The 25,649-nt window shown below is 38.9% G+C and overlaps 1 protein-coding gene across 5 annotated transcripts; it reads right to left on the bottom strand.

The window, feature by feature from the left end:
• Nucleotides 1–23,673, bottom strand: ikzf2 (IKAROS family zinc finger 2). Of its 5 annotated transcripts, none has more exons than XM_046403873.1 (10): nucleotides 23,508–23,673; nucleotides 22,351–22,681; nucleotides 20,987–21,069; nucleotides 19,456–19,502; nucleotides 14,099–14,200; nucleotides 11,331–11,522; nucleotides 10,110–10,277; nucleotides 6,872–7,009; nucleotides 6,095–6,226; nucleotides 1–5,066 (listed from the first exon to the last, which is right to left on the bottom strand). In XM_046403873.1, the coding sequence occupies exons 4-10, from the start codon at nucleotides 19,481–19,483 to the stop codon at nucleotides 4,264–4,266; spliced, it is 1,563 nt and encodes a 520-aa protein (XP_046259829.1). In that variant the 5' UTR covers nucleotides 19,484–19,502; nucleotides 20,987–21,069; nucleotides 22,351–22,681; nucleotides 23,508–23,673; the 3' UTR covers nucleotides 1–4,263. The 5 variants fall into 5 exon arrangements, with proteins under 5 accessions (XP_046259829.1, XP_046259832.1, XP_046259830.1 ...); XM_046403876.1 differs by having other exon boundaries at nucleotides 22,351–22,608; XM_046403874.1 differs by having other exon boundaries at nucleotides 20,987–22,681.
• Between the last annotated feature and the right edge of the window lie 1,976 nt (nucleotides 23,674–25,649).

Genomic DNA, 25,649 nt, shown 5'->3' with positions numbered 1-25,649 from the left:
TGAAATCATTTCTTTAATAGAGAGAAACCCATGCCTTAAAAATACATTGTACTCTTCATAGCAGTGTGTCTTCATGTAAAGTCACTGGTGTCAAAAACAGGGCTAAACAATCTTACATCTTCCTTCGCCACATTCAAAGAAATTACTGTGCATCTTTTTTGATAAATAAATCACATATTTTAGGACATAGAAATACACAAGCTATGCAAATACCTGAGAGCCCTCACTTCAGAAAGTTCTTATCAGTGTCAGAGATGATCAATTTCTGCACACACATTTCTGGATAATTTCAATATTCATTGCCAAAATATACACCTTTCTTTTATTTCTTAAAAAATACAAGTCACCTGAACCCAGTCTTTTACATTTTTGTAAACATTTTTGAACTTAAAAAAAGAAAAACACACAAAAGTTCACAAAACTCATTGCATTAACATATCAGCAGAAAAATAGACATTTAGCACACACACAAAATTTACAAAAACATCCCCGCAATCTCAGACAATAGCAATGATTCTGATTTTCAAGTAAACTCCTCACTCACAAGGTGGGCTGACAAAACCTTGTTTTTCTTTTTGTTCATATGGCTGCTCCATTTAAAGAATTTGTGTACAAGTAAGGCTGTCATTATTATAACATTGCATCAGAACAAGACCAAAATATGTCTGTGCCCCAAGGCCTTACCAAATACAAGCAGGAGAACAAATCAAAATCAAGAAAATAATTTGAATATCCTGTCATATATTATGCACTGTTCAATTTAGTCTAGCTCTTTGTCTGTCTATTTGTATTCCTTCTGAAGGGGATTAAAAAAGAAAAATCAGGGCAGCATCAACCTACATTAGACCATGGGATCATTAGAAGGACATGTTGTTTCAGAAGGACCCCTTGTATGAACAGATAAGGCTTCAGATAATTAATATATACATGAATAATATAACAGAGGAATGTATAGAGTCAATATCACAGCTGTGAGGTGTAAACAATTTCCAGTGCCAATAATTTACAGACTGTTAGTTTTTATGCTGGCTGGGCACCAGTTGCGCATATAAAAAGCAACATGTAAACAGAGATAAAGCTGCCATTTGATAAGAAGTAGACAATGAATGTAGAAGAGTAGATCACTGAGTATAACCTTACATAATAATGGACTGTTTATGATGTTGACCAGTGAGAAGCTAGTAATGCCAAACTTGTGGTACAATGGAATGTCTTCATTGGACACCATAGTAAAACTGACATTGAGTCTTGCTTTCCAATACGCATCTAAAAGATTGTTCTTTCAGAGGAAAGACTAACCTGTGTTCTGTCAGTGCTTTCTAAAGACACTTTATTAGAGCAACTATACAAAAACAAAAACAAAAAAAAAGAAACAAAAAAAAAAACAAAAACAAAACAAACCAAAACAATGCTACCTATCATGGCATGGACATAAAGTGCATGGCCAACTGTACAAAGCACAGTCTGAGTCATTTCACAGGGAGAGACAGTAAAAGCTGCAAATAGCCTTATTGACCAAATCTGTAATCCTTCAACATATTGTAAATAATGGACAAGAGATCTGTAAAGTGGCTTATTTCCTACTTACAATTTTGCATATATGGGCTTTTAATTTTCTAGAAGTTTTATGAGGTGACTTGGAATGCTACAGTTTTGGAAGTGCCTTCAAAGTAGTGCTATGTGGTAACCACACTACTCTTTTCACTTTTCCTCTTGCTCAGACTGTTTCATTCTCCATTACCTATGTACAAGGACATACATGAATGTGGTGATAATATGGGAATGCCAAGAGTGAGATTCAGAAAGAGTAAGAGCATGAAAGACATTTGTGTGATGGTGTTGATGAAGAGCAGAGAATGAACAGACAAGATTTGGTTGACAATACTATCGTAGGAAATGAAAATGATAAATGCCCACCATACACATTAAGAATTCCCTCTAATACCATAATGGAGTGAACTGTAGGTGTTCAATTAAAGATAGCCAACATCTTACGATGCCAAGGACGAAGCACCGCACACCAAGTGTTTTGTGCAGAGTCTGTGATGTTTCCCAGTATTTGTCATGACATTCAAGTAGAAGAGAGATGACAATGAAACCAAACATGTAAGCATGTAGCCAAGCTTGAAAACAGCACCAGTAAGGCAGGTCCCCACCTGGCCCTATGCCAAAGCACTGAAAAGCACAATACTCAAGCCGTCGAGCCTAAATCACCATGTAGTTTAGGTCAAAAAGTCAGGATTAAAGCATTAAAGTGAGGTACATCAGAGAAAAGAAATCCATGCAATATCTTTGGCCTCCTTTATCCCACTGGTATCCAATAAAGCATCAAACTCCAGCCAGCCACTTGCATGACTTCTAGATATTTAAATCATAAAAATAAAACCAGTTCTCTCTCACTTTATGCTATCAATATGGCAGTCAGCCATTTTCAAATAAACTACGTGTTCAAACAGCACAACCCAAACGCCACCAGGATCCAATAATGTTTAATGAGCAACCAGGGAAACTAACAACTAGACAGTTGTGGACAACACATTAGCAGGTGTCAGCTTAGAGATTAAGATGATAAAAAGATGGCCATGAACTGAACCTTTTAAGGTCACAGACAGGACTGACAGGAACCTTTATGTTATACTTAACCTAGACAAAGTACTGCTTTCCATTCATGGTGATTTTGCTTCATGATCAATAGTTCTACCTTGTAAATGCAAACTGAATAGATCGAAGTTGATTACTATGGAGTGAAATAACAAAACAACATAAATTCAGATCTTTTGCATTGGAAATGCTTCTTTTGGATATGAATGTCAAAACGTGCAGTTTTTTTTTCTTTATTTACTTTAAATGACAAAATATACAAGCTAGCAACAATAAACTGGTAGTCTTCTTTATTTCTGCGAGTAGAGTTACAGTGCTTTACCAGCCACTGATAACTGGGAAAAGGTCTAAGTAAATAAGTGGTGGATAGCCTTAAACATGCATGATAATAGGAAATTTCAAAACTTAAATGTGCTAGCCAGAACTGCTAGTTTCGGCTGCTAGCATAGCTTGCCTAGTGAAGCAAAAACAATAAAAACAACCTCATTCGACATGACAATATCAGTCCAAGTCTAATAAAGAGGGCTATCACTTCAGCTGAAACCTATATAGGGTTGTTAAGAGGTAGCTTTCTGCTATCAGCCAGTTATGTAGCCTTTTTACAGAGTTAGCAATAGCTTTAGCTTCAGCTTAAACTTCACCAACTTCAAAAATGAGGTATTTATATTCTAATAATTTTCTTATATTCGTGGGAAAACAGGAATAAAAGTCTCAAAAAATGTGGTATCCATTACTGGTGATCAATGGTAAAGCATGATGTAGTTTTAAATGCTTTATTTTCAATTATTACAGTCTTGCTAGTAATCTATGTTTGGTAATTGATTAGAAGTTATGCAGTTATGTATGGCAATACTAAAGCAAAGCAAAATGCTCAAGATGATGGCATGACTGTTCAAATTTCTACAGCTGCAAAGAGATACAATCAGAGAAAACCACATATGGCAAACAAGCCCAAATGGACATCAAGTTGCATACAGCTAGAACACACAGCGACAGACCATTATGTGTATTACGTCACTGGTCAAAAAGAAAGAAAATAAGGGTCATGGTAAAATAATAATAAAAGAAATAAAAGAAAACTGAAAATATGTGATATGCAACAGTATGTTACATATCTACTAGTACCACCATCCATAAAACTACTGATGAATGTTAGTATTTTTTTTAAACTGAATTAGAGGCTACCTGAAGTCATCTGTGCTAACTGTCTGGTCTTGTTGAACTGAAACTTTTTTTTTAATCCAATGTACTGAGGACAAAAAGAAGGAATAACAAAACAAAAGTAACAAAAGTATTATGGCAGAACAACCACAAGAGAAGACATTCCCAAATTAGATTAAAATGAAAAACTAGTCAAAATTGTCCTAAAGCTGCTCAGTTATATAATTTGGGAACATTCGGAGTGAAAAATAAACAACTTACCTTCTTTCCTCTACATTAATCTCAATTCAATATGTAGAAAATGTGTCTTTGGCCCATACCTTCATATAATGATCGTTGAACTGTTCAAATTCACAATAAGTAGCTTAAAAAGAAGTCTATGCTGTGATTGTGCTACACTTGCCTACAGTGCCATTCAGCTGTGCAGTCTCAGAGGTTTGGGGATAAGGACGGATATCAGGCTATTGCTCCTTTCCCTTCTTTGCCTTCCTAGCAATCCTCTTACTGGAAGGTGTGTTCACCACGGACTATATGAGAGGAGAACTCATAGCGGTCTTTGCTGCGGTGACCACAAATGTTGCACTCCAGTGGATCCCTGTATCCATGGCAACCCATGTGAATGGTATACATGACATGGTCCAGGAAGAGCACTCGACAGTGCTCACACTGGAAGGCCCGCAACTCCTGGCCCTCTCGTCCGAACACCCGCACACCTTCCTGGCTCACAGGCCTCTCTGCGGCCACTCGCATTATCCCAGTCCCCATTCCTGCCCCACTTCTGGGTGAAGCTTCTGTCACCCGCTCACCTGAACAGACCACAGCTGGACTGGCTCGAGATCTGAGGCCAGACGGGATGTTGCTCCCAGGGTAGCCCTGTCTCTCTTGAGGGCTGCTGCGAGCTGAGTCAGCAGAGTCAAGTCCACTGTTGTTAGGAGATTCTTCTTGCCCTCTCTGGGACAGCTTGCCATGCCTGGTTAAAACAGTGGGGCCATTTGTGATAGGATGGCTGGGGAGGTCATGGGACTGGGGTGGCAGTGAGTCACAGTTTCCTGGACGCTCCGTTCGTTGGCCTAATGGCAGGACATGGTGGAAGAGGGGGTTGACCATGGGCACCACCTCCGCCATAGAGAGATGGGGACCTGGATGGTGGAGTATGGGCCGAAGGGTTTCCGATCCCAGGTATGTGATGGCATTGTTGATGGCCTGGTCCATCATGTGGGCTGGCAACAGTTCAGCCTGCTTGTCATACTTAAGGGCCATCTCATAGCCTATTTCAGGGTAGCTGTAGCGTGACACCTTTTCACCTGCACGAAACAGAGTAACACAACTAAACTGTGAAATTAAATTAATTCACAGGGTGATATCATTTCAAAATGTAACAAAATGACACAAAACATAATAAATATAGATGCAATAGCAAAAGTGAAGGGAAACACTCTTGCTTTTAGCTACAAGCAATGAAGAAAAACAATATTAACCAATATGAACAGGGATTGACTTCACAAATTTTCCTTTCTCAGCAGTCTAACTTATATCTTGCTGATATTTCAGGCCTTGTTTTTCATATTTTGCTCTTGATGTTCTGTGTGTACGTGTATAATGGGGTGGAAAGCCCCATCCATCTACTACTGCACTGTTTAACCCCTCCAGAACAGGGATGCGGTGAGCTGTTTTCTCTCGATAAGAGCAATGGCAAAGTTACAGGTGTACGTAACCACAGAGTGAAAAACATTTCCTTGCCTCTCAGTCAACCGCGTGCTCTAGCTTTCTCACTCTCTTTTTCTAATAGTGTGGCAAATAAAACCAAATTCAGAAAAAAATATCTGTGTTCATAAGCAGAGAAGGGTTAATGTGTGATATTATATAATATTGTATAATGCAACAGTGAAAATGAAGGGAAAACTAAGTAAGAACAAAATAAAAAGTTAGGTAAATTAACATATTTTCATTCTGTCAACAAAAAAGTGATACCAGTTGTATTACATGATGGCAGTTTATCTAATGCATTACATGCAAGACTCTTTAAAGCAATTTTTGAGTCCCAGTTACTGTATGCTCTTACAATTAATACATTTCTTTCATGCCGATGCACTGAAATGCTGCGAGAGTTGGACTCAAGGCAAAAACCATAGTCAATATGATTTGCATGGTAGTGCATCAGTGCAAAACACAGCAGAGTAAATTGTTTTCAATCACTACCTCAACTTTAGACTCATACAAAGCAAATGGAGGAGTTTATATGTAATCAGATTACATAATACTGTATATAAAACCATTCCTCATGGATACCGTCAAAAGTAGAGAAAGCTGTTGACTACTGACTGATACTCACCCACAAATTTCTGGGGTGTGGTACTCTTCCTCTTGCCCACATTGTTGTGCAGCCTTTCAATAACGGGCGGTCGATCAAACGTAGCCATGTTGTTGGCCTCTGCCATAGGCCTCGGCTCTGTAGGAACCTCACCTTGAAAGAGGATGGGAAGGGGGGGTTACAAATAACAAGAGCACATTTTGGTGTTGAATAGAGGGACTAAACCAGGGACTGACCAAAGCAAATTTGATCAGTCAAAGATCTCATTTTCCTTTGGACATGAAAATGAAAATGAAAATGAAATTTGTTTTTCAGAACATTTATTTTTAACATGGATTGACACTGTTCAATTTAGCCTTACCCAACAAACCTTTCTAACATGTTCTAAAATGTTGTTACTCTGTTGACTGCAGACAGAATGACTGAAATTGTCAATATCTCAGCAGTTATCTTATTATACATGCATTACAGAAGTACAGATAATAAAATGAATAAAAATTACACGGAATAAATCATTGACAGTCAGTAAACCTTCTGTTCTGTATTAATGTATTAAACTGTGCTTAATTTCAGCCTTTATTTATATTTCACTCACTTAAAAATATTAGATCCAATATTAGATCCATACTAGAACAATTGTATTAATTCCACTGAATAAACTTAGCAGTGTACATGTTACTGGTATACATGATACGCTGATACACTGAGATTCTCCTTAATTTCATTGCATTGAATTGCTGTTTCTATTACACATCAGACTTTCTTTTCCATGCTTTTCTTTTAAGTAAAACTATTTACCTGTGTAAGGGCCAGTGCTGACAGTTGGATCCAGGCTGATACCCTGTAGGTAATTATGGCAGCGCTCCTTGTGTTCCTCAAGGGAAGTTCGTTGTTTGTAGCTCCGTCCACAGTAGTTGCACTTGTGTGGTTTGCCAACTAAAAGTGAAGACATTTGAGGGGGAGAGTATTAAGTTCATTCATTGCTATAAAGACACGGAAGGTGGGCAGCGTCCAATGAGATAATCCAATTGGCTGCAGTGTTGCAGGCAGTGCGGCGGTGTAGTAGTAAATACTGAGAACAGTCAGTAGTACAAACAAACCAGTCTCTGAGATCATGGATGTTCCACTACTAGTGTGAGGATTCCACACAACTGTAGTCAGACACAAAGAGATGCTGTGGGCGACAGATAGTTGCACCGTGAGGTCTGTATTTCAAAACCCTTTGGTCTCTGAAACATAGAGTGGGAGTTCTCTGTATGTTTGAGTGAATAGCGGAGTTGGTCATGCATCCCATGGTGGTGGTAGGAAACTAATTCCCCAATGTTAAACCGCTATGGAGGTGGAGTATGATTCATTTTGCCATTTCTATTTTATTCAATTCCTTCCTATCTAGACAAGTGGAAAGATGAAGACGTGTCCTTTATATCTATCTCAGGCAAGACATCAGACCAGACCATCTAGTCTTCCATCTATCCAACATCCAGGTGTGGCTGTTATGGTTGAAGGACATTATTCTCCAGCAAGACTGCGCATAGTTATGAGTTGACCAGGAATTTGAGAAATGCAGGAGAAACCACAGCAGACATGAGCGAAGTTACTGGTATAACCACCTTTATACTACATGAACTGTTTCCTTTTTAATCTATCGGTTGTATTAAAAATGTTTAACAATGTGTAAAAGTACAACATATTGTATTGAAGTAAAAATCTTAGTAGTCAGACACTAGAAACAGGTCCATGACCTGTGACGCGAGTACTCTTAAAACTAACCCAGTGACTCATAAGGCCACACAAGCATACCAATGTGACCCAGACACCATCATTAGTAATGCGATGTAGTAAGACATTCACTGGCATAATGGTGACAGCAATTACTAGAAGAAGATGAGACGATCATCCTGTGCTCCAGTGACTGTAATAACAGAGAAACCAAAAACATTTCAGTTTGAGGTACGGAGGTTGTAACACACATACACACACATTTAGAGGTAGGTCATATTTCACACGTGAACATAAGTACTTTTTCTCCCACAGAACGGGATGTTCAGTTTTTATCTTCATTTTTTAAACACTTAACACGTAAGCAAACTACAAGAAAGCAAGTCACAAGAACTGGATATTTATATATCTCTAAACGTAACCTTTTCTTCCCAAGACAACCTCTATGATTTGTGTGAGCGAAAGAAAACCCACTTGTTACAGAATGACGGGGCCAGGGTTGCATCCGTAGGCACTTTTTTTTTGGTGAATCATGTGAAATGAAATGGTTTTTTGCTCTTATCTGTTGCGCAGTACTCTTGTGGTCTATGAATGACATTGTATTGGCAGAACTTGAAACTATGTTCATGATCATTTTTTTTTCTGAGTATGAACAGATACAGAAAGTAGTGGCTAATAACAAAAGGTTTCAGTAATATTTAAGTGTGGTTAGGTGTGCTTGCAGGGTCATTGCTGTAATATTCATTCTGAGTAATGAAAGAGTAAATTATTTCCATGATGAAACGTCATCATGGAAATCATCTTCATTGCTGCTTTCCAGCCGTGAAACTAAAACAGCGAAGTAGGCAGTATTCAATCAATTATTGCTCCCTCGTTCTTAGTGGCTCACATTGACACACTCTCCTGCACACTCACTATAGAGACTTCATTAGTTTTTCATATTTCTATAACCACCCACACACAACACAACCTTGCGCAGATGTTGGATAGACCTGAAGAATCCACCTTACAGCCACTATTCTTATTCATGTAAATGATCCAAACTGTGCACTCAGACTCACTTGACTGATTGCATTTGGCTAATAACGGGAACTTGCACGAATTTAAATTTTCTGTTTTACAAAATGTGAAATCCCTTCACTTTCAAACACTGCCTTTCCAGTGTTATCATTCCACCTACAAGCTGTGCTTCAATGTGCAATTCTAACTGGCCTCAAAACATACTTTTGTTTTACTACATTTTACTTTTTCTCTCTCTTATATTTTTCCTCGCCTGACCTCTCTTTCAGTGCTGCATTTCCCTCTTTTGGCTACACCTGTTCTTCCTAGTAGGGCACCAGGCCAGAGCTGCCAGGCCTGCATCACTCAGAAACTGAGGACTTAGTCCCTGTTCACAAAAGAACATCGTAGCAGCACAGCTTGGCAGCATCGACTTCCATCGACTTTCCAACTGAATGACCAGAGGAAGGCAGGTGTAACTTACTAATGATGATTTTACAGGAGAAAAGGGGGGTTAGGAGATGAGACAAACAAATTCAGCTGAACAATGAAGGAAGTGAAAGCAGGAAAATGGTCATGGCTGATAATGGAGGATGTGGAGAAAAAGATCAAGACAGAAATGCACAAAAGAAGCATTTGAGTAAGAAATGAGACAGACAACCAGGACTGAGATTACAGACATGCAAACACTCAAAGATTGCACACAAACACATGAATGCACACAATACCTCTCTCTAAAAGGGAACTGTGCATAAATAACCCCAGTGGGGGCATCACGGGCAGAAATGACGCTATTGTCTGACCTTGATTTCAAAGGAGCAAAAGAGGGGCGAGCACATCCTCTCTGATAGAAAATGTGGGTTACAGTTGAGAGACACAGACAGCACTCCCCATGTGTTTCTCTACAGACATATAGTTTCCTCCTTAGCGAGTCAAGGAACAGCTTGTCCTTGGTACCTAACCACAAAGCACTCACAGCGCTGTCTATAACACTTACATTAGAAAAAAAAAAACACCATTACATCTAACACAACAGCACAATACAGAGAGTCACCAACTAGCAAGTGTGACTACTGTGGCTACTGAATTTCTGCTAGCTCTTCCATTAGCTTTAGAAAATAAGGTTAGGACAATAAAGTACATATACATAGAGGGAGGTAGAGAGTGTAGACATGAAAGAGTCTGTCTAAAATACTGAACAGAAACTCTTAAAATAAATATAGGCAAACCCCTATCTCTGAAACACAAAGAAAGGAAGTCTCTTTAGGGTGAAAGAGGTGGATGAGTAAAAAGGGAAGAGGTTGAGGAGGAGTCTTACCAGCATGAGTGCGCAAATGACCAGTGAGGGCATCACGCCGTCGGCAGGCATAGCTGCAGAAGGGGCATTTGAAGGGTTTTTCACCGGTGTGAAGCTTGAGGTGTCGCAGGAGGTTTCCTTTCTGGGTGAACGAGACGCCACACTGGTTGCACTGGAACGGCCTGTCACCTGATGGAGGCAGGCACAGGAAGTCAATACCACACTCACTGTGGAAGATGTTTTTAGGAAGTATCAAGAACCCTGAACTCATTTAACTTTTGTGGTCCAAAACTCACACACACACTTTGTCCCCTGTGTTTGCATGAACCACTAAGCACTTATAGCTCCTTTATAATGTAGAAATGAAATATTACCTCTGTCAAATTGTTCTCACATGAAACAGAATAATAATCAGTCCCTTCTCTATCTATACCATTGTGAAAAGAAAAATAATTTTGTATTGGCTCAAGTAGAGTACTTGTGTATGCCAGCATTCATTCATAAATTGGAATAAAGTAAACTTCAGTGAACTACTCTGTGTCAAACTAATCTGAAAAAAATAAAAAAAAATAAATAAAAATCAAAAGTCATCTCCTCACATTTGCAATAGTGGAACTAAATTCATACAATTATTCATACTCACTGATAAAAGTGTTTGTACTGCATTAACCTGTGTACATTTTTGTACTTAATACATTTTTTTCCCAAGATAATGAACAAAGCGTCCACAGGTCTATCTCTCCTGAGCCAAGTCTATGGTTGACCTTATATAATATGGATTTTCGCTGTTCTGTACACATCTTAGTGTCTTCTGTTCTAATGGAAAATGTTTTGATCTGCAGCCAGTTGGAAAAGAGAAATATGATCCTAGGCTGTGACAACCAGAGCAGTCATGGCGTCAGTTGGAACAGGTTGCGGGGGATTCCAAGGATATTTTTTCCCTGATAATAATTCCAAGTCTAAGCTATTGTTGTTCAACAAAAACACAGACACACACACACACACACACACAAAAAACAGAAAGTACTCCACGCCCACTGTCGAGGAAACAAACGATTTCTGACTCATTCTTAAGAATGGGAAATGTGCACACCGCCCTGATTTTAATCATTACAAAATAAGAATCCTGTGTGGATGGTTAATGCACAAAAAGATGTTCATGAAATAATTGTGACAATTTTACAAAACAGCTTATTTAAAGCTTTTGGAAGCTAAACACTTTTGGAAATACAATCATCGTACCATTTGATTGTCGACTTCCTGTATCAGCTGTCACATTTGGTCCAGATAATCCATCCTGTACATTGTTTGGACTGCCACTCATGGATTCCTCTAGTGCTGGTTCTTCCTCTCCTGTTTGACCTGTTTCTTCAATTGCTGGACTTCTGTTGTCAGCCTCCTCTACTGTTTCTTCCTCTTGCTTAATTGTCAGTTCTGTAAAACAAAAACAATGGCAATCTGAGATGCACATTTTTACAGCATCACATTCAGATATTACAGGTTTTTTCGGGAGCACCCTAAACATTGCCTACTTCTACTGTTAAAATGTTCTCCAACAGCAACTAGGTTGACCCTGGGTTGCATGACCTAGCCAAAAATGGAGAGATTACACTAAAACGTATAGCATCTGCAGAGTTGAATTAAAAAGCTCAAGATGAACTGCGATGGTCTCAGGATGGGCTGGATTGGTTGGAGGTGAAATATTTTGACCACTTAAGTAGTATTGCCATGTAAAAATAATATCTAATGAAACTGCAGGAAGAGGGGACATACTAGAACATTAGCAACTCAACTTTTAGACGGCATTAGGATGGACTGATAAATTGTCAAGAGACAGAAAGAGGGAGAAACAGGCTGGGCTTGTTCCTGGCTGTCCCTGAGGAGAAAGGGAGTGTCAGAGGCCCGTAGTTTACACCTGACAAGCAATGGAAGATTGGCTGCATGACAAGGGCAAAGAGTGTATAATTGTGTGTGGGTGGTTGTGGCGGGAAAAACTATTCACCATCTGCATCAGTCACCAACAATTAGTAATATTTCTACAAAGAAATGATGAAGACAAAAATGCACATGCAACAGACAGGGACACACTTAGTTTCGTTCACCTGCATTCTTGTCCTAATAATCATGTGTATATGTATCATGTGTGTACTGTATATACAGCATACACCAATTTTTTAATTCTTTTATTTGTTACAAAAGACATGAGAAGAAATTTTAGGACAGATGAGAGATTGCAGTTCTTGTCAAACACTAATGGTGTCACAAATCAACTTTGTCTTCTGAGGGGACTCGTTTCTCTTTGTCTTGGAATTTTCACCTTTCCCACAGATGCATACAATCAAGGAATCAGGAATTACGGTGCTTTCCTTGCTCAAATTATGATGTTTTATACAGCACTCTGCGATTCTAGGCCTGTAGTACACTTGACTTTATTCTCACTACAGCTGTGATGAATGATTTCCAACAGTCAAACTGGGCACTGAGCCTGGAAATGGGGGCATATTAAAATAAAAATCAAATCTTGTTTCTTGTTAATGGGTTAAAATGAATACAGGGGGCTTTAGACGTAGTGTGGAAAGATCTCTGGACACAATCCAAACAAAACTTACTGATCCTGACTAGCCTGTTTTGGGATTTACTGGGGTAATAATCACGGTGTGAGCATATGTGGTTGTTTTACTAAAGCCTCCCATCTGACTGCATCCATCAACTGTCCCCTCAGGCTTTGGAACTGCATCCACTTAACTCTCAGAGGCTAGTAGAATACATTTAGAAATTCAGGCAACATTTATACTGTGAGAGAAATCTGCACAAAGCAACTGCATTCTTTAAACTGATACTGTATTTTTCTAATGCCACAGTTTGAACAGAAAAAAACCCTTATCCCAATGCACACATTGAAATTGTCTTCGACAGCTGTATCCTGGCAACACAGAGCAGACCTGAATGTCCTTGCTATTCAGCTCCTTGCATCTTTGCATCTGTCTCTCCAGTGTGGTAGAGTGGAATACAGAGTGGTCAGATGAGGATACATCTTTGATAAATGGTTGTAACAACAAAAGGAGCACTTAAAATCATCCAGCTGTAGTTTCAGTATGTTTCCATCCCTCTTCCAAAAGCAGTGCAGTAGAGTCTGTGATATGTCTGAGTTTACCATAACCCAACAATTGGGAGCTTGACTGAAAACAACTTAACATTATTAATAAGACACCTTGTCACTCATACTACCCAAACTGTCACTCTACTCCTCCTATATTACCAGACACAGTGCACTGTACAACTGCTGTACAGTTTGTGTTTAACCTTACAAGTTTATGCATTCAACTGAAATTTTGACAGCACTTCATGCTTATTTTCAACACATGATATGATGCAGCCCGTCTTTTGTAACCAGACCTCAAATAGCAAATCATGTTAGGCAACTTCCAGAATGACAACAGCTCTTATCTGTGAAAAGTATCTCCCTGTGAAAACTATCGCCCAGCCACCTCACTGTATCTAAAAAGTTGTGGGAAACAGGCTTCCCTTTTTCTCACTTGTTGCCTTGTCTCACTTAGTTTCCCCTTTTCGTATTTTGCTGCTTCACAGTGACATCGCTAGAGCTAATCAGAGGTGCCAGGTCAATAAACTGAAAGGAACCAAGCTATGCTTCTGCTATAGAAGTGTATAAAAGATCACATTTTTTTATTTACGATGGGAATCTATTTCACGTTTGTCTTAGATTTTTAGTATGGTGTCATTTTATGTGAAGAGATGTTTGGCCCCCATTTACTCATTCAAACACATACTCACATACAAGTGGTGACAAGCTGCCATGCAATTCACTGGCTTACTCGTAAAGAGCAAATGTTTTCAGATCTGCTCAAATATCCTGTTAATTTACTGAGCAAAAACCCAAACTTAACACATCCTGTATTTCACATAAAGGCCTTTCAGCAATTCAGAGTAAATATAATAAGCCTTCCTTCTCCAGAAGGCTTTTACTGTGCACCTCTCAACTGAGCACTCACCACTGGGGGAATTAGGACCCTGAGGAACTGTCTGTCCATTAGGTGTTGACATATTTGCCAACATTCTCGAGTTCTCCTCACTGGGAGAGCACTGGCCGTTACCTGGGAGACAAACAGAAACACAGCAATATTCATTGTACTGCACAATACTGTAGTTGTACAATATACAATACAATGTTGTTATGTGAAAAAAAATTACTTTTCTTTTTATTTTTGTTGAGGTTTTGATGCATGATCAAAGCAAAAGAAGAACAACGAGAAGAACAAGAAGAAGAAGACTGATGAAAAAATAAATAAATAAAAGTTGACCAATCGACAAATAAGAGCTTCTGAAAATTCTGTATTTTGACCATAATGACAATGAGACTCTTAGAGACTGTGAGCGTATACTCCAAATTTCTGTCTCTATTGATTTCCATGCTGATACGGACAGCAAAAGCAACATTTCTAGTTGAATAAACAGTTCCCTCATACAAGGTCTTTCCTTGTCAAATTAAAAATGAATAATTTCATAACTCCTTTTAAGCCTAACATGAATGGTCACCAATGGAGGTCACCACACAGAAAGCAAAAGGCATTTAACTGAAATGTCTATGTGCACATATGGGATCTTAATGTCCAGTAAAAGATCAGATTGCATCCTCTCAGCAGTCCGAACAGAACACAGGCTATGGATAGCCCTGTGTCCACTCAGAGGGAGAGCAAACCAATCCCTTATCCCCTTACACCCAAGCTCCGTCAGGGTCACTAGCACAATACAGTGGCAAGACGCAAACACCCCTGCTGACCCAGGTGTCAGATCCCTTAGGAGCCACACTGAGCCATCATTCGCCAGCTACACAATTTAAGGTTTTCCTCAAGCATACTGACAACTAATAACTGCAACAAAATTCTAAAGTATCAATTATAATGAGACAAATCTGCCGCATAGTTTTAAAACTGATGAAGCAATAGTCATAGCTGTGGAAAAAAAAAAAAAATCAAAGGAATGTGCTACTTGCTACATCTGAAACTGCTTCGAGGAAGGCCTTGTTACAATTTGTCAGTGCTGAATATGTCTGCAATGATTCCCTCATACATAAAAAACGAAATCTGTGTCAGATCTCCCCTTGCTGTGACAGCTCCTCTTAGTTTGACAACCTCTTCTGTGGTATTGTTCCATTGTAGTGGCGGCCGAACTGAGTGGGGCATACTGGGAGACATTGTCCATGACACAATCCCTGGGCCTGGGCTCGGGTTGCACAGGTTGGGGTTGGAGGAAATCTCAGGTGACCGACGCTGGCTATCCCTTGGCAATACTGTCCTGGAGACAGGAGTGGCCCAGATTTGTCATGAAGGATTTTCCATTACTGTAGCAGACACTGCTTTCTGCCTGGCAGCACCATGGCTTGGCCATCTCAACCAAAAACTAATAGTTTTGGACTGTTGGTTCAAATGCTACAATTAGAACCTTCTATTAAAAAAGTCTGACACACAGTTAGAAAGAATGAAAGGATCAACATAAATTCTTTTGCTAGGTATTCATTCAAGAGCTATCAAATATCTGCTAATTTATAAATGATGCTGTCAATATGATGCATTTTTTAAAATAAATTAAGATGTCAAATAAAGACTTTCGTCATCAAAGGCCAAGTGTTCTGGTCCTTAGGCCACCGCTGGCAAGCAAAGGAAAAAGTCACTTTTATCATGTCGGTCTACTGCTTCGTGAAGAGGATGTATGTCCAGACACACCTATTGAAAAGGGGACCTCAATCATTTAAGGAAATGGTGGCTGCATTATAAACTTGAACAGAGCTAAACCACACACATAAGCTTGCATGCAATGAATTAAAGGTTTTGGCATTGGAGTCTGGCATTTGCTGAGTCAGTCCTGTATTAACACTATATCAGGATGTCAAACAGTTGAGGTTCACCAGGGGAAAGGTATTTTGAGTAATACACCAAATTTGGACAATTAATAGTGCTGACGAAAGGAAAGGAACAAATGTGTACACGTGAAACTTGTAGGTGTATTAAATGCTGACTTCATTGGTGACAAATGAATGCATAACTTCTGAAGTAGTCATCCTCTCAGGAATCTAAAAAGAGCCAATGCAATTTCTGGTCTTCCAACTTATTCAAAGGACAGCACAAGTAATTGCAAATGGTTCGGGAACAGTAGTACAGTAACAATAAACCAAAATTAAACCAATATCAGGCTCTATCTGGATGATTATATGATGGCAGAAATGAATAAGAGACACAAAATGGCTGCATTTTTAAAGACGACTACTAAGTGTAGCTGTGTTAGGTAAATAAGATTCTTTTCCGTAGTTACAAGGCCCTCCTTCTGGGCTTGCTGGATATACACTGCATGGGAGCTGGTTTTTCTTGTCAAACCCTGAACCTTCCATAAGACACACACACACACACACACACACACACACAAACAGTGACTGACCCGGCAACCAACAAGATAAATACAGACAAAAAACTAAGAGTAGTCCACCATTTTCCAAAGCTATTAAGGATATTACATTGTACTAGTAATAATGTTAAGTTTAATTTTAGTCCATTACATCATAGAGAGACCCAGTGTTCCCCTCAGATAACTGTGCAGGACCTCAATTAAATGTGATAATGCTGATGACCTGAAACTTCAATGGACTGAAATTATAATAATAATAAAGTTAATATTAAATTAACTTTAAATAAATTTGCTAAGGTTCCAGCAGGGTTGCGAATTCCTCAGAATAGCCAAAGTAGAAACTCTTCATTGGTATTAACAAAAATATTTGGGGAATCGTTATCATCAAAGAGTTGGAATAAACATGGAAATACTGAGACTATTTGCTCAAGTCCCATTTCAGAATTTTTATGCTGATAACCACCATAGTAAATATGCTTAAATGGTTAAACTAACATAATGCAAATCTGTGTAAAATGTTATGTAGATAGTGTCAGGCACTTATTAAGCTACATCATGCATAACTTCTGAATGGCAGTTATTTTTGAGTATTCACTAATGTAATATCTTACTGAATTGTTTAATTTGTTTCAATATAGTAGACTTATACTATGTGGTATAGTGATGTACGGTGTATATAGTGATACACCATAAACCATTTGTTGCCCTTTTTCTTATTCTTACATTGTAAACCTTGTCCAACACGCTTTAATAGAAAATTTATCCATATGGCAACTATGTACAATGTACAACCTGTGCAAATTACTGCTCGAACCCCAGTAGCCACAAAAAAGTCATTTATCAGCCAGAAATCACATAATTTAATCTAATTATTTTCATGTAGAAACAAGATAAGTTTTGTAGTTAAACCTAGTAGATGTCTGACAGTTTGTTGACCACCAATACAGGAGTGAATATGAGAAACAACTATTGAACTATTAAAATAGAGGCGTGTGTGTGTGTGTGTGTGTGTGTGTGTGTGTGCATGAGAGAGAGAGAGACTGAAAATATCTAGTATCTGTGAAATGACAAGAACAGAAGGGCGTGTGAATTGATATCATGATGTATCTATGAGACGATGAGCATGCGAGACAGAATGACAGTGTATGTGAAAGAGAAGTGCACGACAAAGAGTGGGATAATTTATGTGAGAGAATGATTGCTTGTGTGATAAATTACGATACTGTATGTAATAAAAGAAAGTAGTGTGGTCTGCATAAAAAAAGAATAACTGTGTGAGTATGAGAGAGAATGTGCCAATGACAGTAAATGTGGTTAAGAATAACACTGAGAGAAGTGAGCGTATATAATGGAGGTTGGCTAATTAAATAGGAAGTAAGCTTAAATTCTTGACCCCTGATTATTTAGCAGCCCTTTCGAAGACAAAGCTTCTACCTGCTCAACGGCGCTGCTATCCTTGGGCTGCAGTGAGCATTCAAACCCAGCCACAGTACATTAAGAGACACAGTGTTACATCAGCGCAAAAGCAAGGTTGCTCCAGTTTTCTTACGAAATCTTCCTTTCTCTTCTTCTTTACGTGTATTTTCTATACGATGCTGGAAGCCAATCAGGAACTTAAGCGACAAATATTGTCAGTTGCAAACAATCATATACACTGTCAGACTGCATGTCTCAATCTATCAGTCTGAGTCAAAGACACCATTATCCTCACTTAAAATTATAATAATATTATCTATACGTTTAGGAGAATAGTACACAGAACTATTCTAATGGTGGGTGGGATATTTTTTTCACCTTGCTTTAGCAACCTGAGTTTGACCGCAGCATTTTAAAAAAAAAATATTTTTCAACTCTGTATTTATTTGTCCCACACTGTCAGTGTAACACCTGTAGCGATGTTAGCTATGAGCGAGCTAGCATTGGACATACAAAATGTGTGTATATGTGGTGCTCAGCCCCTGTCTAGTCTCAAAGCAGCCAGTTCATTCTGTTAATGTCCTCCAGCTTCATCTCCTTTGTATAGCCTTGAAATGGACTCATAAGCAGTGCACAAAAGAAAGACTACGACTGCAAGGCACAGCGTTCACATGAAAGAGTGAATTATGGTGAGTAAAATAATATAGTTGCAAGTAAGCGGGGATGGTAGGATCCAGTGGTGATGTATATGTAAGATTATGATGATGCGTTTGACAACATGTACAAGGTTTGACCCAAATTCTCATCGTCAGCAGTGCCTTGCCAATGTATTGACTGTAAAATACACAAGAGTAATAGGGATGCAGAAGTGTTTTCTGTAATTCATGTTAACGGAACATACTAGCATTTGTTCCAAAACTATCATTTCAGTAGCGACCCACAGACGGACAAGGAGGAGAAGAATCTCCATTTCCTCTTCCGTCGCCACCCCTACCACGCCTGCCAAGTGTTCCTATAAGCACAAACCCCCAATGGAGACCTAAAATCCACGCTGATGTCATGAAAACATGCTACCTGTTTAAAAATCTGCATATCAAAACAAAATACAAGGCAGACAGGGAAGTGATTCAAGAGATCTGCCCAAAGGAAACCAGCAAAGGGCAATGGAGCACCACAAAGTGCATATCCAGTATCTGCTGCATTCAACAGGATGTTGCTAATGCATCATTTTTTCTACCTTTAAGGGGTGAACAGGAAAAGGGCTGCACAGAGGGAAAATCCCTTAAAATGTTTGTAGTTTTATGATTGCAAAAATATATACAGCATTGTATCAAAAAGTTGGAAGAGATGTGAAAGTTGAAATAAGTTAACACCAACACAAAAGTCACAACAAAAATAGCACAGATGCAGTTATCGTGGTCATTATCACTGTCATTGGTGCAACAAAACACAGGCACACACTCCAATATAGTGCAGAAACCTGCTCAGTGTTATTATGCATTGAATGTAGTGTGCAAGAGATATGAGGACTCACTAGCACAGTAGCCATCGGTAGCCTCCATTTCAAGTGCTTTGGGAGGGCTGCAGGGAATAAAAGTAATATTACTATGAGTTCTAGGTTTCTGTAACACAAAGGAATTTTCAAAATCATTGCACCCTGAGTATTGTCATAATAAAATAGTAGGCAACAATGAGATGCACCTTCAGAATTAACCATTGAAACAACCTGGATCTGTAAACTATTAATCAGGTTATAAAAATATTCATACCCACATTTGAGGCTCTTAAGGAACAGTAGGTGTGTGGTTGTATTACATTAGAGACTCTGGCCTGTGCAGTTATCAAGAGAAGCGACCAAGAGAAGAGAAGTTACCAATGCATAGCAAGCTGCCCTATGAGCCACATGTGAGCAACCGTGTTCAATTTTATGTTCTCTGTAAACATGATCTTGTATAAACAGAAGTTTAAATTAGAGCTAGCATGGTCCCAGTTCTCTGAACTTTTACTTCCATGAACATACTGTATGTGGGTGTCATTTAAGAAACCCCAGGTTTATTGAGGCAGAAATGATACGATTACTTGTTCAAGCTATAGTGTCCCTACTCAAAATAGGCAAAAGAAAATATATAAATGTACATATATATACATATAGAAATGCCATTCTCTTTAGTCAAGGACTAATACCTGTTTGGCTTAAAATAGGGGAAAATTAAATCAATAAACTAGACTTGAAATGAAACAGCAGGCTTCATCTGTACAGACATACACTTTAGCACACCTGGTTTTAAACTTCATTTAGTTGCTGTTTTCAGAACATTTATGGACATGCTGTTAATGCATGGTGTCTACAGGCTTCTCTAAGGAAGCTGTCAATAAGTTGCAAGTTTCTCAAAAGTTGACTGTAATTTCTATCAAAAGCAAACAAACATTTGGGTCCAATTTCATCCCTCGACCCATCGTTATGATTGTGTCGAGTTACGAGCTAAGTCACCACATACAAATTAAGTGTATTTGAATCAACACATAAGTAAGTGTTTTATGATTATTGTAATTTGGAACAGCACTGCATTAGACATAACTGTATCAGAGTTTATTCCTAGTTATTTGGATAATGAGTCGTATCACAAAACAAATTTGGATTATGTCACAGCAGAACTGCTGTCTTCCTTGAAGAACAGAAGGCCTAACTCTTTCATTAAAAGAAAGAAGAACAAAATGAAATCAAAAGTTTCATTCCAGAAACTTTTCTTTTGATTATGTGACATCTATAGACCCAGTGCAGAATGGCCCACATCATTATTCAGTTTCTTCGATTGAACTGTTTCCAATAGACGTTTACTGCATTACAAAGATGATGGAAATCTGACTCAGAGTCAGCTTCAGTTTTCTTAGTGGAGTTGTCAATATATGATTATATGCTCCCTCTGTAGCTACATGGAGGAAACTCTGGTCATGTTACAGTCACAAAATGTTGTTTTAGATTCTGATATCTAAAATTACAAGTTACACGTGAAAGCAAAAACAGGAAAGTAATAAACAGATTAAAAAAGTGGATTCATAATTACCTTCAAGCGTCTCCCCTATGCACAATTACTTGGTAATTTCAGTCAAGGACGGAGGGAGGCGGTGGTAAGTTGTCTCCACCTCCCTTTAAAGAAACAAAAAGGTCAAAATTACCTATCTTGTTCAATGATCTCTCGCAAAAATATGAAAAAAACAACTTTTCAGTAACAATTCCAATGAAAGGAAGCTGAAAAAAAAAAATATGATGATCAATCTGAGTAAGCTCAGAAACGCATGAGCGCATCTACAGAGTTCTACAGGTGACTCCTGCTGCGTCAAAGCCTCTTCTGCGCGCTTCCCGTCGACTTTTCCACGTTAGAAAGCTACACCGACACTGTCCCATCGAGCACTAGACGCACTTGATTCAAACTTGGGACATTTCATCAGAACTCACGCAACTGTTAGCCGAGACGCACACGGTGCACTTTGAGTATGAACACCGAGGGGGGAAGACTCAACAAGTTGGTTAAGGAAAGAAAGAAAGGGATGGATCAAACTGGATCCACCGGTTCCTAAGGAATTAGCCATAGTGGCAGGGAGCAGCCAAGCTATTCTCAACAACCAAGAGACTGGAAGTCTGTGTGTTGGCAATGTTGAAAATCTACTGTGGAGACATGAGTCAAGGTCGGACCGGCAGAGCCTCACGCGTTTTAACTGCTACTGCGGGGGAAGGGAATTATGCGATGTAGTGGCAAATTAACTGGTGGGTAAACTGCTGGATGACCACCCCGTCCTCCTGAACATTACATATGACTAAAAAACAACCAGTTGTCTAGTCAGGAATAAAAGTAACTGTTTCACCGTTTACAATTTACAGGCCACTTTTGGCACTACTTCCTAGTAGGTCTGTCTACAGCGTGACTTCAGGCAGCCGAATTAAAAATTTATGTCAGCAGCAAAACAGGTGGGAGAACTCTTCTTCTGTTCTGTAGAGATACAGACGGGGTTAATCAATAAGAACAGGATGCATTTGCCTCGCTGGCAACAGTGCATCTCTAATAATCATCAGCTGCAAAACCGTGAAGCCGGCTTTGTTGTTACTGTGCCAACGCGCTGTAGTGTTAAGTGATTTTTTTTGCTGGCTGCGTTGCCTGCATGGCTTGGAGCTGACAGACAGCTGCAATTCAACAGGTTATCCGATCACCGCAATCTACAGCAGAGCCCGTCTGGCTTTCCATTCATTAGACAGACGCTCCTTGTCTGCCTTTGCCGCAGACATGCGCCTCCAGCAGCTCTCAAGCTTTTGTAGCCTATGTAGTCGAATAAGATTGAACGGCTACATTAAAGCAGCCACGTAATGATTAATTAACCGAACACAGGAAACTGATTCATGCTCTTGTGTTTCTCTCGCTCTCTTTCTATTTACCTTAAACACGTAGGAGTTTATATAATCCCACCAACTTGCTCATTGATCCCGGCTGAATGTCTCGGCTTGTAATAGGCATCATTCTAGCCCGACATGCGCCATGCAGCGCGGGCTAAAAGGTAGTTTGGTTCCGCAGCAGCAGCAGCAGCAGCAAAAGCAACAGTTGTTAAATCCACCACTTCCTCCTCCATCTCGTCCAGAGCAGAGCAGAGCAGAGCAGCAGACAACCCGCCCGAGTTGCTATTCTGGGAAGTTGGACTGACACAGAGAAACCGATCACAGAGTGCGGACCCAGTCTGCCTCTCCGCTGGGGGGCCTCTTATTCCCGAGGCTGCAGCCAGGTTACATCCCGGTGGAGACAAAAGCGTAACTGTCATACGCTTACAGTATTTCTCTAGTTATTACAGTGTACTTAAGGACATATAAAATGAACATATGTCTTATTTTTTTTTACATATCCTGCAGTCGTTTTTCTGTTCAATTAGAGATATGTTGCAACGATTTGGCAAATTTGTGACAAAAATAACTTAACTTTAACAATTTGATCATTATTGTTATCTAACTGCATCTAATGTTGTCCACTAAGAACCTGACAGATTCTGCATTTCTGAGCAATATATCAATGTCAGTATTTCACAGTTTAAGAAATACAGTAAAATAAGATTTTTAACATGAATGGATAAAGCAATTTTTTTTTAGAAGAATCCTTTAATTGTTTCAATTAATCAATCATAACTAAGATATATACTGTGCAGCACAGTGAAAAATAAACTTGTCAGTCATCTTTAATGGGCAATCTGTTATCTCAAAATTATTTTAAATGTATCTTTGGTAAACACTCTGCACTTTCTTGTTATTTATCAGCCAACATAGAACCTTGATTTAAAAAAAAAGATTCTGCAAAGGTTTGCACGATTTCTGATCCCTTTTTATAGTCAGTTAGAATACAGTACATGACAAGTTTTTTGATGTTTCGACTGATAAATTTGTTTGTTTGTTATTTGTTTCTCTTTCTAAATTTAACGTAATGCCTGCAGCATATCCCAGAAAGGCCCTGTTTACCATTATGTTCCTTCGCCTTTTATTTTAGCGAAACTCAGTAAGTGTTTGAGAACTGAGGACAAAAATCTTTTAAGTTTTGAAAATGAAATTCTTACCCAATCTTTCTTGATACACAACTTCAGTAGCTCTGGATTCTCTGGTATCATTTTTTGCTCATAAAAACTCTTCCAATGGGAGAGAGGACCAGATAACAGGCAGGCTTTACTATGAAGCCATGCTGTTGTGACATGTGCACAGTGTTGCTTCGCATTGTCTTACTGAAATAAGCAGGGACGTCCCTGAAAAAGACATTGTCATGATGGCAGCATAATAAGACATTAATAACACACACCCTTATCATCACGGATACTGGTTTTTGAACTTTGCGCTGATAGCACTCCAGATGGCTCTCTTCCTCTTTAGCACGAAGGACATGATGTAAATGATTTCCAAAAGCAAATGGATATGTGGACTCGTCAGATCACAGCACATTTTGACACTTTGTGTCACTCCATCTCAGATGAGCTCAGGCCCAGAGAAGGTAACTGAATTTTTTGGGTGTTGTTGATATATGGCTTTCACTTTGCATGGTAGAGTCTTAACTTGTATTTGTAGATGCAGCAACTAACTACAGACATTGGTTTTCTGAAGTGTTTCTGAGCCCATATAGGAATATCCGTCATGCAATCAAGTCGGTTTGGAATGTCTGAGGGATCAAAGGTCACAAGTGTTCACTGGTTTTCGACCCTGAGCCCTTACTTGAAAAGATTTCGTCAAATTGAATGAATCTTTTATTGACATTGTTATAGATGGTGAAATCTCTAGTCCTTTCAATTGTGCATCATAAACATTGCTTTTAAACTGTTGGAAAATTTTCCCATGTAGTTTTTCACAACGTGGTGAACCTTGTTTGTGATCGACTGACCCAAGGTAAGTGTCACCAGTTCAGTATCAAAATGAATGTGTAGTACGTTCACAATTTCACTTTCTCTTCCTGAGCTATGCTGTTGAATAATTGTGTGAAAAATGTATTTTTTGCAGAAGATTATGATGTCTCAGTGAAGATGACCTTTGACCTTTTGGATATAGATTGTCATCACTTCATCATTTTATTAGGTATTTGTGAGAAATTGTCATAATTAGTGAATGAATTCCTGAGTTATAGCAAAAAATTGTTTTGTAAGGTCATGATGACCTTTAACCAAATTATAATCAGTTAATTCTTGAATCCAAGTCCAACTCAAACGCTAGCAACTTGGTCAGTGACCCTAAGCCTCAAGCTATGACGTTCTTCTTACCACACTAGCATCACATTTTCATGTGCAGGGTACATAAAGTCAGCAACAGTAGAGTAGTTTTTCAAAATAAAACCCATCAGCAAATATCTACCATATTATGACATAACCTGATTTTTGGACTGTTATTGCACAGTTTGATTAGGTTTACCTGGTTAAGTCCATGGAAAAAAATAATGGTTGTTTTTGGTTAAAACAAGGAAGTTAATGTAAATAGCATCCATACTTCTCATATGTAATGTACCTTACATTATGTATGACTGTAACTTACATAACATATTCATATTTACATAACAAGTTCAGAAACCAACTGCCATTTGGTTACACAGGGGACTCAATCCCTGAAGTCCTGCAAAGTTCTGTGTTCAACCCATTTAACTACCTCAGTCACCCCCTGATTTGGACTTGTTATCTGTACTCCCATATCAGAGAGACACCTCCAGAAATGATGCTATTGGCCAACCTACAGTGTTATAATTTGAAGCGAATGGCCACTGGCCAGGCTACTGTGCTTGGTGCATTGGGAGTGAGAAAAATTAAATGCCTTAGTGTGGAGTTATGGACTGTCAGTTTTTAGAATGTATAGGTTCACCTCACTTGGAGCCTAGATTTAGGTGATACCAAACAAAGGAACGGGTACCAAGGACTATCTACAATGGAAATATGCTGAACATTTAGCTGATTTTGACAATCTAGATGAGGCGTCAGCTGTAACAATCCACCTCTCGCAAGATTTCAGTGTGAGACTTGAGTGAGACTTGTGTTTCTGGTTAAACAAAAAGGATTTTACCGTTAATGTCAGACTATTAGAGTAACAGTCTTCGCCTGTGAGTGGCACTGTCAGAATGGCCCCAAAGCATCACAATGCAGCCATTGCAACAGGAGCAATCTACTGGACCAATTCCAAATCTTGTGGTAAGTATCAGAGTCATTTACACGCCACAGTATGTTAACGTAGGGTCC

The sequence above is a fragment of the Scatophagus argus genome, chromosome 11 (genome assembly GCF_020382885.2).
Source record: "Scatophagus argus isolate fScaArg1 chromosome 11, fScaArg1.pri, whole genome shotgun sequence".
Lineage (NCBI taxonomy): Eukaryota > Metazoa > Chordata > Actinopteri > Scatophagidae > Scatophagus > Scatophagus argus.
Note: the sequence above shows the minus strand (reverse complement) of the source record. Positions and strands in the feature narration are given on the sequence as shown.